Source organism: Ochotona curzoniae, unplaced genomic scaffold, assembly GCF_017591425.1.
Source record: "Ochotona curzoniae isolate NIBS_2020 unplaced genomic scaffold, NIBS_Ocur_1.0 contig_3498, whole genome shotgun sequence".
Lineage (NCBI taxonomy): Eukaryota > Metazoa > Chordata > Mammalia > Lagomorpha > Ochotonidae > Ochotona > Ochotona curzoniae.
The window spans coordinates 44,114,371-44,130,594 of record NW_024465885.1 but is presented as its reverse complement, the minus strand read 5'-3'; the positions used below and the strand labels follow the sequence as shown (position 1 = coordinate 44,130,594).

The following is a 16,224-nucleotide window of genomic DNA, read 5'->3' as shown; positions in this document are numbered from 1 at the left end:
ACATTTTATATTACCAAAAATGTGTTTATGCCAACAAAACTAAAAGCATCCATTTTCTTCAACAATTTTGAGTTGTGATGAAACTACTGTGGCTCCAAGCTTTTAGATGGTGGACCCTTACTTCAAAAATTAAGTAGACAATAATAAACTTGCTGTTCAAATACTAACAAACAGCTAATTCTAACAACTGTAATAAGCTACACACTTTAAGATACAGACCTGCGAAAGTCAACTATCTCTCAGATTATCACAATTTCAAATTACCCTTCTAACTTGATAACTCAGTCTTGAATACCAAATTCAAGAGCCATCTCCAGCAAGCTTTCAATAAATCAATTAACTTTCTTCTCTGGTGCTCCCAAGTGCCTCACTTACTTCAGTTTAATAATCAGATCTGCACTTGTATGTAGTTCTACCATTTCATACAAAGTGATGTACCAGGCACATCTCTTCCACTAACATTGTTACCACTTTGGACACTGCTCCTCTGACTGGAATAAGAAGGTACTCGGAAACTTCTTGTTGACCTGATTCTGCCTTACCATCTCTTTCTTCAGACAACCCTAACCTGAAAGTATTCAATCTACTTGGATCATTAATTACTCATACTTAGTGATGGCAATCATGCATGTACCAAGTTTTAACAATCTCTGCATACTACAAAAAATCTAAGAAAATGAAGCATCAATTTTTTAAAGCTGAACAAAAACATTTCATCTTCTATAGCCACCATCATCCTCTCAGTTTTAAATACCTTCCACTACTAACTATAGCAACCAGAATCACATTCATAAACCTATTTGTCAGGAAACCTATAATGAATATGTTAACTCATTAAAAAGAATCAGTACTTTAGGTTGCTTACAACGACCTACATTGGAATACTTCCAATCACAATCTGAATACCAACCCTGTTTTTAATATAAATCAACTTCACTGTTCGTTTTTTAAAACAGCTCAAGCTAAAGCTAAACATTCAGGAATCAAAGCAATTCACTTCTACCATGTTCCAAAGCAGATCTCTTAAACTCCAGTTACAATGCTGTTACACCTTAGTTTCTAAACAGATTAAAAGTAGCAATTAAAATTTAAGGTATTTACCCTAAACCAACTAACCCAAAAATTCCACTGAGTCAAGATCATAGAATCACTCACCCAAATCTGTCAGACGTTTGGGTGACCTGCCCCTTTCAGAAGACCGGGACCTTTTACGACGGATGGGAGATCTGCTAAACCTTCTTCTCAAAGGTGTTCTTGACCGCCTTAATCTGACCGGTGATATGCTGAAGCTTCGTCTTCGAACGACAGACCTAGATCTTCGCCGCCGGCTGGGGGTGCGGCTCCTGCGGCTGGGGGTGCGGCTCCTGCGGCTGGGGGTGCGGCTCCTGCGGCTGGGGGTGCGGCTCCTGCGGCTGGGGGTACGGCTCCTGCGGCTGGGGGTACGGCTCCTTCGGCTAGGGGTGCGGCTCCTACGGTTTGGGGAAGCACTGAAGCTCCTCCTCCTACCCACAGACCTAGATCTCCTCCTCCGGCTCGGAGTGTGACTTCGACTCCGACGACTCGGGGTGCGGCTTCGAGCTCTGACTGTTTTCCGGTTATCCCTGGAGCTTGATCTTTTTCTTTTTCTTTCCCTGGATTTTGATCTGTGCTTTGGAGATCTTTTCCGCTTCTCTTTTGATACAGATCGCCTTCCTCTAGATTTGGATCTGGACCTGCTGCTTCTCCTCCTCCGTCTAGAACGTGATCGTGACCGTGTCTGAGAGCGATGAGACTTGGACTTGGAGGATCTCTTCCTTGCCCGAGAACGAGATTCACTGGTACGCTTCCGAGATTTATGCTCTGAAGATTTGGAACGCTTACTCCGAGATCTTAATGAAGAGTCTCTTTTCTTCTCTTTCTCACCTTTGTCTCGGTTCTTATTTTTCTTGCTTTTCTCGTGTGTGTCCTTAACCTTAACAAAAATCTCATAGTCATCTTTCTCCTCTGAAGAGGACTCTGAAGCTCTCTCTGCTGTACTGATTCCAACGGGACTGACAGGTTTGTCGCGTTCAGCTTCACTTGCAAGTAAAGGTCCTTCAATACCAGCTCTAAGGCTGGCAAGCCGCTCCATGTCCTTGGGAAGTAAAGGTCTGACTAGATCTGCTTCATTAATATCTTCAATTGTTGCAGGAAATGCTGCATCAGCTGTGTCTTTGGTAGGGAGAGGAATCTCTTTCTCTTCTCCACTACTTTGTTTAGGACTGCCAGCAACAGCTAACATCTGCTCACTCTCTTTCCCAGGTTGTTGCTCTTCCCTGTCTGTTACAATATTACTAGATGATAAATCAAGATGAATGTCTTTAGCAGGCAAAGGGCCTTCTATGTCAGCTTCACTACCCCCACTGGGGCTAGTGGAAATTACCATGTCATGTTCAGTGTCTTGAACAGCTAAAGGTGCATCAACATCATACTTACTAAGTGAACTAACAGCACATGGTGTCACATAGTCAACACCCTTACTAGTTCCAACAGCATCAGGTTCCATAGCAAAAGGACCAGTATTAGACAGAGTTCTTCCTACATCAACTTCAGTAACTCCAGCACCCAATACTGCACATTGTTCAGTCTCACTGATGGGCAAGATTTTCTCTTCGCTAGCACGAACAGTGTCAACAGCAGACACTGTACCATGCTCCATCTCTTTCACAATTAAATGACTATTTGTAGTAAGGTCTGAATTCACACCACATTCATTTTCATAAGAGTCATTTTTCAGGTGTCCTTCGACATGCGGCTGTTCACTTGAATGCAAAGTCATCATCTTCTGCATGCCAATCTCTGGAGCAAGACTCTGATCACCAGAAAGTAAATGCATTCCTTTGACAAGTGGTGAAGACATACCACTAGACTCCAATATTACTGGTGTAGATTCCAAAACCATCTCAGTTGATATAATTTGTGTCTGCTCTGAAATAGTGACAGAAGATTCTGAAATTGTCACAGTAGTTTCCTGAACAGAAACAGATGGCTGTGAAACAATCATAGCAGATTGAAGGACTGACACTGCTGGCTCCATCACAGGAACAGTAGGACCCAGGACAGAAGCTGACACTGGAATGGTAACATGCTCCGGTTCAGTCACAGCTGGAGGCGCTATGACAGTCACAGCCATTGATTCTGATTCAGCTCCAGGAGGTGGTTCCAAGACAGATTTAGCTGGCAACTCTGGGACAGCCACAACTGTGGCAGGAGGCTCCTGGACAGCCATAGGAGCAGCCTCTGAGACAGCCAAGCTTGGCGGCTCCATAATGTTCTCTGGCTCTGGAGCCGTCACTGCTGGCACCAACAGTGGCACAGAAGACTCCGAGGCAACATGCTCCAAAGCTCTCATGGAATCTGAGTGTTCTACTGCCTCTGAAATAACAGGAGGCTCTGATATTGCCTGTTCCACTGACATCATAACAGTTTCAGTCACTGGTCTTTCTGGAACAACTTCATGCTCTGCAACGACAGCAGGCTCAACGGGTGTTGACACAATGGAGGACTCTGGCTCTAGTGGTGGTTCTGGAACAGTCATAACAGCCTCTGATGTCAACACTGAGGACTCCGACACTGACACTGAATAGTGAGCAGACACTGCTGAAGACTCAGCAACCTCACTCTGACTCACAGGCGGCTCGGGCTGTGACACAGCCTCTTCGGGAGGCAATGCTGGAACTTCCGTAGGCCAAGTACTTTCAGCTGCTAAAGCCGAGTCCTCAGCAGGCAATGCTGTACCCTCTGGTGGTTCCTCAGGAGGCAGTGGTGGTGTCATTGGTGGCTCTTCTGGTGGCAATGGTGGCATTGTTGGGGGCTCTTCAGGAGGCAAAGGTGGCACCATATATGCCTCTGTGTATGTATCAGTGTAAGAATCAGCATAAGAATCAGCTGCCATAGACATCATTGAGCGATCAGTGTAAGATGACATCATAGATCGGTCAGCTGCAGAGTACGATGACATCATAGACCGGTCAGCAGCAGAGTATGACGACATCATAGACCGGTCTGCACTCATGGACATCATGGATCGATCAGCCATCGGAGACATCATGGAGCGCTCATAGGCTGACATCATGGAGCGCTCATAAGCTGACATCATGGAGCGTTCAGCCATCGGAGACATCATGGAGCGTTCATAAGCTGACATCATGGAGCGCTCATAGGCTGACATCATGGAGCGTTCAGCCATAGGAGACATCATAGAGCGCTCGTAAGACATCATAGAGCGTTCATAAGAAGACATCATGGAACGTTCTGCAGCATAGGACATCATCATAGACCGTCTAGATGCTAACATGAGGGGTCTAGGTGCTAACCTGTATGGTCTGGGTGCTATTCTGTAGGATCTGGGAGCAATTCGATAGGGTCTAGGTGACATCCTATAGGGATCAGGAGTTAGTCTATATGGGTCATGCCCTAATCTGTAGGGATCCTGTCCTAACCTGTAAGCTTCATGACCTAACCTGTAAGCATCATGACCCAACCTATAAGGATCCTGAGCTAATCTGTAAGGATCCTGTGCCAACCTATATGGATCAGGAGATTTTGAATCCAACATAGCAGAGTCTTGGGTACTAGATGCTAACATCTGGGCATCCATGGTGCCTGAAGCTAACATCTGGGCATCCATGGTGCCTGAAGCTAACATCTGAGAATCCATAGTGCCTGATGCTAACATCTGGGAATCCATAGAGCTGGTTGCTAACATCTGGGAGTCCATGGTGCTGGTTGCTAACATCTGGGAGTCCATGGTGCTGGTTGCTAACATCTGGGAGTCCATGGAACTGGTTGCTAACATCTGGGAGTCCATGGAGCTGCTTGCTAACATCTGGGAGTCCATGGAGCTGGTTGCTAACATCTGGGAGTCCATGGAGCTAGTAGCCAACATCTGGGAGTCCATAGTGCTAGTGGCTAGCATCTGGGAGTCCATGGAGCTAGTGGCTAACATCTGGGAGTCCATAGTGCTGGAGGCTAGCATCTGGGAGTCCATGGTGCTAGAGGCTAGCATCTGGGAGTCCATGGTGTTGGATGCTAGCATCTGGGAGTCCATGGTATTGGACGCTAACATTTGGGATTCCATGGTGTTGGATGCTAACATATGGGTCTCCATGGTGTTAGAAGCTAACATATGGGAATCTTGGGCCATCAAGGGATCCACGCCTACTGTTACAGAAGTCTCCCCCACTAATGTAGTAGGCAGCTCCTGTGCTACCGTATTATAGGATTCCAGCGCTGTCGTCGAGGGAACCTCCAGGGACTGCGACACGGTCATCGTTGACAGCTCCGACGTTGTCACCACGGACTGAACAGAGATCTCCAGCGCCACAGTTGCCACAGGCTGCCCAGGCAACTCTGGTGCCCCAGGCTGCCCAGGCAACTCCAGCACCCCTGTTGCCAGAGGCTGCCCCAAAAGCTCCAGTGCTCCAGCTGCCCCAGGCTGCCCCGTGTACTCCAGTGCCCCAGTTGCCATGAGCTGCCCAGGCAACTCCAGTGCCCCAGTTGCCACAGGCTGCCCCGACAACTCCAGTGCCCTAGTTGCCGAAGGCAGCCCTGGCAACTCTGGCACCCCAGTCACTGAGGCCTGCCCAGACAACTCAAGAGCTGTTGTTGCCACTGGTTGTCCTGGCAACTCCAGCACCATTGCTGCCTCAGGCTGCCCCAGCAACCCTGCTGCAGTTGTCACCTCAGGATGCCCAGGATGTTCCACCGCTGTCATCCCCACAGGATGCTCCAACTCTGTCGTCGTCACAGGTTGTTCGGTCAGCTCCATTGCTACTGTTACTGCAGACTGCCCTGGCAATTCTACTGCTGATGACACTGCAGGCTGCCCTGGCAACTCCTGTGCCACCACAGGTGGCTCTGGTACCTCCTGTGGCGGCTCCAAGCCCACAGATGGTGCTCGAAGCCCTGGCAATTCCTGCGACAACTGTGGCAATGTTGTCACAGAGGGCCCCGGCAACTCAGGCACTGATGTCACAGGGGGCCCTGACAACTCAGGCACTGGGGTAGAGAGGGGCCCTGGTAACTCTGGTACCGGGGTAGCAGAGGGCCCAGGTAACTCCAGCGCTGGAGTCACAGGGGGCCCCTGCAACTCCGGCATGGAGGTCGCAGGTGGCCCCGGCAACTCCAGCGCTGAGGCCACCGACGACTCCGGCAGATCCAGCGTTGTGGTCTTCGGCAGCTCCAGCAACACCTGCGGTCTTGTTGCGGACGAATCTGTGCTCTCTGGTGGTATTTCTGCAGGCTGCTCTGGCAATCTAAGCCTTTCAGTTGCAGATGACTCAGGAAAATCCATTGCTGTTGATGTGCTTGGCTCAGGGTGCACCACAGTAGGTGCCTCGGATACTGTCACAGGGGTCTCTGGTGGCTCTAGCACTTTTGCTACTAGAGGTTTTGCCAACACGATCTTGGATGACTCAAAAGTTGCACTCTCCAACGATTTCAGCAGACACTGCTTCTGATACTCCAATGACATTGCTGCGTCTGGCTCAGATGACTTCAGTGCTACTGTGCTAGTAGGCGGCAGTGCTGTTGCACAGGAATCCAGACTCTTGGACGCGGATGGTTCCAGCATGACTGCCACAGGCTGCTCTGACTGCTCTGAGACTACTGATGTTGATGCAACGGACAGTTCTGCAGTTTTTGTAGCTGGCTTTAAAGTTTCTAAGATGTGTGGCTCTGAAACCTCCATCGCTACTAGAGGAGGTTCTAGCAAAACTGCTGGCGGTTCACTGCCCTCAGAGCGGCCAAATACGCTCACTGGCTCCAGTGCCACTGCTGAAGGTTCAGCATCAAACTTTAAAAAGGAATCGGACTCTAAATCTACATTCCCATCATTATGAGATTTCAGCTTTGACTGAGATTGTTCTGGCTGCCTTTTGTATTTTTTTTCCTTTTCTTTCTTCTTTTTCTTCTTTTTGTTTTTGTGCTTTTTATGCTTCTTTGATTTTTTGGCAGGAACTTCTTCAGTAGGATCTGTTTGTACAGACACACATCTACTTTTTCTTGAGGTCTCTTTCATTTCTAAAATAGAAATTAACTTTGTCAGGTGGTTCCCAAAGTAAATTTCGGTAACTCACCTAAACCCGTATTTTCACTCCACATTTTAAAGTACCAAACATAGCATAATACCTCGTGCTAAATTGAAACTCACTAAATAAACAACATGAAGACTGTCACTTCAATTTGTGTTTCTACAGCTAGAGTCTTAACCTGAAAATAATTATTGGATTATAATACAACCATAGACATATTTGCTTTCTAAACTGGTACATTTCCAGCTCGCAAAATACACAGCAAATTACATTTAAGCTACTTCTATCATGCACATTTCACATTATGTTAATTCCTGATTTTAAAAGGCAGAATAAGAGAGCAGGAGGAAGAAACAGAGGAGGGGATGATCAATTTTTGGCTCCCTGTTTCACTTCCCAAATGATCACAGCAGCCACATCCCGGCTCAGGCAAAGCCAGGAGCTAGGAACTCCATCCTGGTCTCCATATATAGACAAGTATTTGAGTAATTAAACCATTTGCTTCTGCCTTCCCAGGTACTTCAATGAAATCTGGATCAGAAGAGCATGGCCAGGCCTCAAACTATCAAGGGATGCCCAGGTTCTAAGAGGCAAGTTAACAGATGCTTGCCACACCATCAGTCTCAAATTTTATATCATCTGCTAAATCTAACTGATCCAAGCGATATCTTGGCACTCACTCTACAACAGAATGTCTACTTTTAAACCTAAATCAATCACTGGTGAAAGACCTTGGTCAAGTTACTGACAGTGTACCTTCTTAAGAGGCAGATAATAAAAGAACTGTAAACTCACGCAAAGTGCGGACAATGCACTGTGGCAAAGCAGGCTAGGACAGAACCTACAAGGCAGGGGATCCCTTTCAGGAACTGAGTTTGCATTCTGGCTACTCCACTTCTGATTCAACTACATTTTAATGCACCTGAGAAAGCAGCAGAGGGCTACCCTGAACAAAGACCTGGAAGAATCTCCTGATTTCTGTCATCAGCCTGGCCACTGCAGCCATTTGGGAAGTGAAACAGGAAACAGAAGATCTCTGACTCTGCATTTTAAATAAATCACACAAGGCCATGCAAAGCACATAAAAAATGACAGTAAACTCTCAGCAACATGCAAACATCTCATCACAAAATAGAAAGCCTTAAGCAAAACTTGAATTTTAGCTGATCATGCCTACAATATATCCCTTTCATTAAAGTAGCCAAAATAAACCTTAGGTAACCCAGATGAAGCTGGTAAGAAATTCCAGCCATTCACTAAAAATGCATGGCACATGGCAGATTTTTTGGTTGTTGTTTTGTTTTTTAAGATTTATTAATTTATCTGAAACACAGTTAACACAAAGAAAAGCAGGTTATCTTCCATCCATCTCCTGATTTATTCTCCACATGCCCACAACAACTGGGACAAGGCCAGGCCAAAGCCAGCAGCCTGGAACTCCATCAGAAACATGGGTGACAATGGCCCAAACACTCCGGTTATGCTCCTCTGCTTTCGAAGACACTCTAGCACGAAGCTGGATCACAAGCGGAGCAGCTGGTACCTGAACCAGCACACATACGGGATGGTGACAATGCAGATTTTGGCTTACATTGCTGTGCCATAACACCAAGCCCCTAGTAAAACGTCGTATGTTCTAACAATTTTCTTTTAAGATTTATTGTATTTTTGTTGCAAAGTTAGATATAGAGAAGATTTTCCATTCATTGATTCACTCCTCAAGCAGCCACAACAGCTGGAGCTGAGCTGATCCAAATCCAGGAGCCAGGAGATTCTTCCAGGACTCGCAGGTGCAGGCTCCCTAGGCTTTGGGCTGTCCTTGACTGCATTCCCAGTCCTAAAGCAGGGAGGTGAATGGGAAGCAGAGCAGCTGGGACACACCCATATGGTATCCTGCCCATGAGGACTTAAGCCACTAGCCTATGGCACTGGACCATTAACATTTTCTATTGTTTATTTCATGTATCAAAGCCCAGGCCACTAATTCAATCAAACATACCTAGAGCCTTGGATCTACAGAAGGCTTAAAATTCTAAGGCCCGGCATGGTGGCCTAGCAGCTAAAGTCCTCGCCTTGAATGCACCAGGATCCCATGGGTGCCGGTTCTAATCCTAGCTGCCCCACTTCCCATCCAGCTCCCTGCTTGTGGCCTGGGAAAGCAGCAGAGGACGGCCCAAAGCTTTGGAATGCTGCACCCACATGGCAGACCAGGAAGAAGCTCCTGGCTTCGGATCAGTGCAACTCTAGCCATTGCAGCCGCTTGGAGAGTGAACCAATGGATGGAAGATCTTCCTCTCTGTCTCTCTTCCTCTCCGTGTTTCCAATAAAAATAAACTCATCTTTTCAAAAAGTCTTCTAAACATTTAGTCATAGAAATGCTAATTATCCAAATCAGTTTGCCTTCATTATGCTTAACTCTAGTGGACAGGAAATGAATAAAAACTCGAATTCGGATTTTATTATTATTTAAGGATTTATATATTTTTACTGGAAGGAAAGATTTATAGAGGGAGATACAAAGACAAAGATCTTCCTTCTGCTATTTCACTCCCCAAGTGGCAGCTGGTCTCAAGCCAGGAGCCACATGCTTCTTCCGAGTCTTCCATGCAGGAGGACGATCCCAGGTCCCAGACCACAAGCAGCGAGCTGGAAAAGAATGTGAACAGCCAGGACACAAACTGGAGCCCACATGGGATTCCAGGTGTGCAAGGTGAGGATTCTGCAACGAAGTTGATAAGCAGGGGTCCTAACATGCATTTAAAAATAAAACTTCCTATGTGGTATTTTTGTAAATGTGAAGATTTTTTTTTTAAAGACTCATTTATTTATTGGAAAGTCAGATATATACAGAGAGGAGGAGAGACAGAGAGGAAGATCTTCTGTCCGATGATTCACTCCCCAAGTGAGCGCAACGGCCAGTGCTGTACCAATCGGAAGCCAAGAGCCAGGAGCTCTTCTATGCCTCCCACAAGGGTGCAGGTCCCAAAGCTTTGGGCTGTCCTCCACTGCTTTCCCAGGCCACAAGCAGGGAGCTGGATGAGATGTGGAGCTGCCGGAATCAGAACCAGCACTCATATGGAATCCCAGCACATGCAAGGCAAGTACTTTAGCCACTAGGCCACCACGCCGTGCCCACTACATGGTGTTTTTAAAAATTATTACAGGGGTGGACCCTTGGCTCGGCAGGTTCAATACACACCTCCAGACTACAGCTGCAGACCATAAGAGGCAGCAGGAATAGCTCCAGGAACTGGATTCCTGCCAACCCAGCTGGAAGACACAGACTGAGTTCTAGCTCAGTCAGGACCACCAAGGTCCTGAATCAGCAGACAGCTCTCTCTCAAAACATAAAAGCACTACAGATTAGATCCTGGCTACTGAGCTCTCAAAACCAACATGTAGGAGCCAGCACTGTATGGTGGTAGGGTAAGTTGTGTCCTATACACCCTGTATATTTTACAAGCTTGAGTCCTGGAATTTCCACTTCTAATCTAGCTCCATACTGATGCACCTGGGACACCAGCAGAAGGTGGCTCTAGTGCTTGGGCCCCCGGCACCCAGGTGAACTTCCTAGCTCCTGGTTTGAAGCTAGCCCAGCCTTGGCCACTGAGAACATTTGGGCAGTGAACCAGCCAATTAGGGCTCAGTGGCTCTCAGTTCACTCTGCCTTTCAAAGAAAGAAATTTTGCAAAATTCACTTAACAATCAGTAAAACAAATCGCACTCAAAATACTGGTCCCGATAAGAAGAAAACTACTACTACTAGCAAATGAACCAAACTTGCCAAAGCTCATGTTTCAGTACAATTATACTTTCAAAGGAGGACTTATCCAAGAAAGTCTTGAGTAATCAAAGAAAAGTCTAGGGGCCAGTGCTGTGTTAAGCCACCACTTGCAAAGCCCATATCCCTGACCAGAAAGCCCAGTTTGAGTCCTGACTATTTAATTTTTGATCCAATTCCCTGACAATGCACCAGAGACTGTAAAGATGCTCACCAAATACTTAGATCCCTGTCACTCTCCTAATAGGAAATCCAGTTTTCCATATTCCTAGCTCCCATCCAATGCTGTCCTCTGTGGAATAAACTAGCAGATGAAAGCTGTCTGCAAAATGTCTTTTAAAAAGGACAGCACTAGGGCCCAGCACAGTGACTACACTCGCGTTGAATGAGCCAGGATCCCGTGTGGGTGCCAGTTCCTGTTCTGGCTGCTCCATTTCCCATTCAACTCCCTGCTTATGGCCTGAGAAAGCAGTAGAGAACCCAAAGCCTGAACCCATGGGGGAAACCCAGAAAAAGCTGCTGCTCCTGGTTTCAGATCAGCTCAGCTGTGGCGGTGGCAGCCACTTAAGGAGTGAACCATCAGATGGAAGGTCTTTCTCACTGTATCTCCTTTTCTCTGTAATTTACCTTTCAAAGAAAAATAAATACATCTTAAAGAAAAAAGGGGGGAACTATTCCACCTTAAATTTATGAACGTTTTAGATTTAAGCTACATTTAAATAACTTTCACTAAACAAAAATATCTCTGGGGCTTCTGTTTACTGAGCAATGGGTTAAGCCAATACCCAGGACCCTAGGTTCCCATTAGAGGCCTGCTGGGATACAGCTCGCTCCTAAGGCCTCTGGGAACACAGCATGGGATGGCTTGGGTACTTGGGTTCCTGCACTCTAGTAGTTGACCAAGAAGCAGCTCCTGGCTTCACCTTGGCTCATCGCTGGTAGTTGCACCCATTTCAGTGAACTAACAGATGGAAGCCATTTTTAGCTCCTTAATATGAATATATTCATTTTTTAATTGGAAATATAGAGTACAGAAGGACAGAGAAATCAATCTTTCTTCCATTTGCTGGTTCACTCCTCAACTTGGCTGTCACCTCCTACTGAGCCTTCAGCCATGTGGATACTGGTTCATTTCTTTACTGCTGCACCACAAACCTGCTCCATTTTAATGGCCCAAGCATGAGACCCAGATGAAGCCCCTATCCACTAGGTTCAGCCTTACACAACCCTGGTAGCTGCAGCCATCTGGGAAATCAACCCAAGGACAGAGATTCATCTGTCTTCCCCAACTCTTAAAAAAAAAAATAAGATAATAATAAACTTTAAAACATTTTTCCAGACAGCTGATTATCTCCAACTTACCTGGCTTACTTCGTAGTTCGGTATCTAGGACCCCAGAAAGCACTTCTTCTATCTTCTGTACTATTTCTTCATTTGGGAGATTCCTGGCAGAGGCAGCTGCTGCATCACCTGCCGGGTTTCCTTCAACAGGTGGATTTGTTTCACCATTCAGCTGGCCTTCATTCTTTCCACTTAATAAGAAAAGGCATCAGATTAATCTTTTATCACACCATACAAAAAAGTACTACCTAATTAATATCATCTTACATTATACTGTCCCTTGGATGCATGTTTCCCATTTCAGACCTTACGATGTGACTTCCTTCACAATCTTCCAATTAGGACATATCCATTTTTAAGTAAAGCGTTTAATAGTCAAGGTTAGGAGAAATTCTTCAAAACAGGTTTTCAAGCATTCTTTTCTTTTTATTTATTTATTTATTTAACATAAAAATGCTCCAGAAAGCTGACTTAAAGCTTTTCAGTTACCTTTACAGCTTTCTCATGGGTTCAACCACAAATCCAAAGACACATATGATGTAATAATGGTAGACACTACAGCCACAATAAAATCACACCTGTGCACACGTGACATCAGCAGCAGCAGTATTAAAGACCAAAAGCACTGGCTACCAATATTGAGTAAAAAGGACAAACTGTGGTCGCTGGTCAGTTTGCTACTGAAATGGCATAAGATTTAAAGGAAAAATAATTTACATGATTTTTACCTGCTTACCTAAAATATGATAAAAACAATGTTGTTCAAAAAAATTTACATAATCAAGTGACAACTCAACAGTAAATGGATAGACAGCTTAGCATATTTTCAATTCACAAACTCAGAAAATTCTTAATATAAATTGTCATTCACCTCCTCATTCTATTTTTATGTGAATCTGTAAATTTTGAAAAACACTAATTCTAAATATAGTTCAATTTCATTTGTTTCAATTTTGAGTTTGCTGAAAACACATAAAAGGATTACACTCCAGTATCTAATAAAACACTGAAGGATCAAAAAAATCCAGTAAATTGTCATTAGAAAATATTTAGCTGGTTTCCTAATATAATAGTAATTACAGTGTTCCAATGGTCTCCAATATTTAGCTTGGTTGATTCCAACACAAATCTAAGATCACTATTAGTTATTCTGATTTAGACATTAGAAAATTAAGCACAAACTTAGCTGGAGATCAAAACTTGTTAGAGGTAAGCCCCGCTTCCAACCTGTCTGTATACAGACAACTGGCTCAATGTCAATGTCAGCACCTGCACTGGTGAGTGAAAAAGCACAAGAGGGGAAAAAAAAAAAAAAACCCTCACTGAAATGGAAAAAACTGATAACGAGCTATAGATAAGGAAAAAAACTCTACTTTTCTATAAATGAAATCTGAAATTTTTAATTTTCTTTCTAGAGCAAACATTTCTGCACTTTACATATACACTACATGGTTACATCCATTAGTTATTACAAATTTGATCTCAGAAAATTACTATTTTAAGCCAGTTCCTTGGGTGATTATGATGTTATATTAAGATTACCAGGATGCTGATCATAATTACTGCAAAGTAATTTTCAAACCTAAACATGCAACAGCATACAGGAGAAGCCAGTGCAGTCATGAGGATGTTCCAAAGAAACCGCGATGAGCAGTTATTCACATATTAGGTGGAAATCAAATAATCTCATCTCAAAAACCGTGTCATCTCCATGCACAATAAAACAATGAATGAAAAACTGAGAGGGCTTCAGAACACTAACTGCTTTTCTATTTCATAACCACAAAAAACTCGTATCCGTTGTTTTTTTTCTAAAGAGCCAAGGCTTATTAAAATAAGCATACACAAGTCCTCATCGCATGTGACATGAAAGCACCTAGGAATGGCAAATTCTCTTCGCTTGGGTCATTTCTGGTCCTAAATCCTAAAAAGCACCACAATGAGATGACACATTTCCCAGTTAAGCCAGCCATTACGAAGAAACAATCCTAGCAATAACACAGCTCTGTCCCAACCATCCTGCGTCAGGACCCTTAATTTCCAGCTGCCCTATATCGGGGGAGGCTCCAAATCACAAACTTATTACTCTCAACTTTCCAGATAGCAATTCGCGAAAACAACTGGACGTGGAGAGAGATTTACGTTTCCCTTCTTCCCGTCTCCGGGATTTCGAGAAGTGGATCTTGTCTAGAAAGCAAAAGGCCTAACTGCAGCAGCACGAATCAACAACGCGACCCACACAACTCTGTGTAAGCACTTGTTTCTTTGGAGATCGTTCCTCCCGAAGGTTCCGGGAAACCAAACGTAAAATCCTAACAACAACCGCAAAGACGGCGTGTGGGTCGAGGATGTCAACGGACGCAGCGTGGAGGGAGCGACTCACAAAGTCCACTTTCGCTCGTATCCCAAAGTTCCTTTCCAACCTCCCCCCCCCAACTCGAATATTTTATCATCCCAATGACTAATATTAACTTGAATGGTTTTAAATTCGAAACTCTGACCTATCAGAACGCTGCGTGGTGGCCAACGCCGGGCCGCTAGGACCGAATCGTCTAATTGAGGAATCCCGACCTCGAAACGGTCCCAAAGCTCGCCATTTCCAGCACCGGACTGAAGATGACCAGAAACGGCCGTTGGGGGCCCCGGGCGGCCCGCCGGCCCCGGGCGGCCAGCTCGGCGAGGCCGGGAGGGGGAGGGGAGCGGCGGCGGCGGAGGTGGAGCCGAGCGAGGGCCTAGGCCCGGGCCTCCGAGCGGCCCGGCAGGGCCCGGGGCGGACATCCCGGCGCAGGCGGCCAGCGGGGCGTGCGGGGTGACCCCCCGAAGCGGGCGAGTCCTCGGGGAGGGCAGGGAGGGGGCGGATGGGGGGCCGAGGGGAGGGCCCGGAAAATGGATCCCGGGCCCAGGCGGGGCCGCAGCGGAGCCTGAGCCGGGGAACGACGGCGTCTCTGGAGAAGGGTGCCTCGGAAGCCTAAGCGAGGGCTCTCGCGTCCCTTCGGAAGCAGAAAAGTCTGGGAAGGGCTTACCTAGAAAGCTCCTGTTGGATTTCCCGGAATTTACTGACCACGAAAGATCTAAAAATCTGCTCGATGTCGGCCGCCATGGCGTCCGCTCCGTTCTCTCAACTCCTCCTCGCTAGTCCTCCAGGCTCCCAGCATGCCTCGGGAAGAGGCGCAGCCGGCCAATTCCTGCTCTCGCTCTCCTGATTGGCTCCTCGGGAGCATCCAGGCCGGCTCGCTCCGCCCATCAGCCAATCAGAGCGCCCGGCCCCGCTCTCCCCCGGCTGTTTCTGAGCGGCTCGGGTAGAGGTGCTGACGTTTGCGCCGCGCACGGCTGTGGCCGCCATGTTAGTGTCTGACGCAGGCGCCATTACAGGAGAAGCAGCTCCATGGTGGCCCTGTTGGCCTAAGTTGTCACCTGTCTACGGTGTTTGGGGCATGTTGACAGTCTCACTCTAGCGGGGAAAGCTAGCAAAAAGGATAATAGGGCGTTAGACATGGGAGCTCCGTGTGAGGGGCACGCCGAGTCGGCGACATGCCTCCGGGAGCCAGCTAGCCCGCCTCCGTTCCCACTTGTGTGAATAAGCATTCATTTCTGTGTGATCTCTCCCAATGCCCTCCACTTCAGTCGCCTTGATTTGGTTAGCAGTAGGGCAGGGCTCCTGAAGAGACCCGCCTTGGAGACCCGACGCTTTGGGGGTTCGTCAGGCGTTCCGCGTGTCACAGTTACCCGGTCGGTTCTGACCGGCGTGAACAGCACACAACTAGCTCGAGCCGGGGTAGGGGGCATGGCGTGGGCCCCTCGCACGCCTCAGAGTAAAGGAGGAGGGGAGCTGTTACGTGGCACCCCACAATACAGTGTTTGAAAAAATAAAAAAACAAGAAAATCAAACACGCCCGGCTCTGCCGGAGAGCCGAGGCGACCGCGCCCGAGGGCGGGAGGGGAGCTCGCCGCGCTCCCTGGCCGCGGGGCCTTCGGACCGCGCCGGCCAATGGGGCGGGGACCCTCGGCGGGGCGGGCCCGCCCGAGCGCGCCGGATCCCGGCCCGGCCGA

At 46.9% G+C, this 16,224-nt stretch overlaps 1 protein-coding gene across 6 annotated transcripts in view; it reads right to left on the bottom strand.

Annotated features, from left to right (window-relative positions):
• The window catches only part of SON (SON DNA and RNA binding protein), a 31,932-nt gene extending 16,603 nt beyond the window's left edge, over window positions 1–15,329 (bottom strand). For 3 of the 6 annotated variants that reach the window (XM_040980764.1, XM_040980765.1, XM_040980766.1), the window contains exons 1-3: window positions 15,198–15,329; window positions 12,196–12,365; window positions 1,156–7,041 (exon numbers count right to left, since the gene is read on the bottom strand). In XM_040980764.1, the coding sequence (XP_040836698.1) occupies window positions 1,156–7,041; window positions 12,196–12,365; window positions 15,198–15,274 (6,133 nt within the window). In that variant the 5' untranslated portion in view covers window positions 15,275–15,329. The remainder of the gene's footprint in view (window positions 1–1,155; window positions 7,042–12,195; window positions 12,366–15,197) is intronic. The other 3 variants (XR_005883923.1, XM_040980762.1, XM_040980767.1) reach the window with 2 other exon arrangements.
• Between the last annotated feature and the right edge of the window lie 895 nt (window positions 15,330–16,224).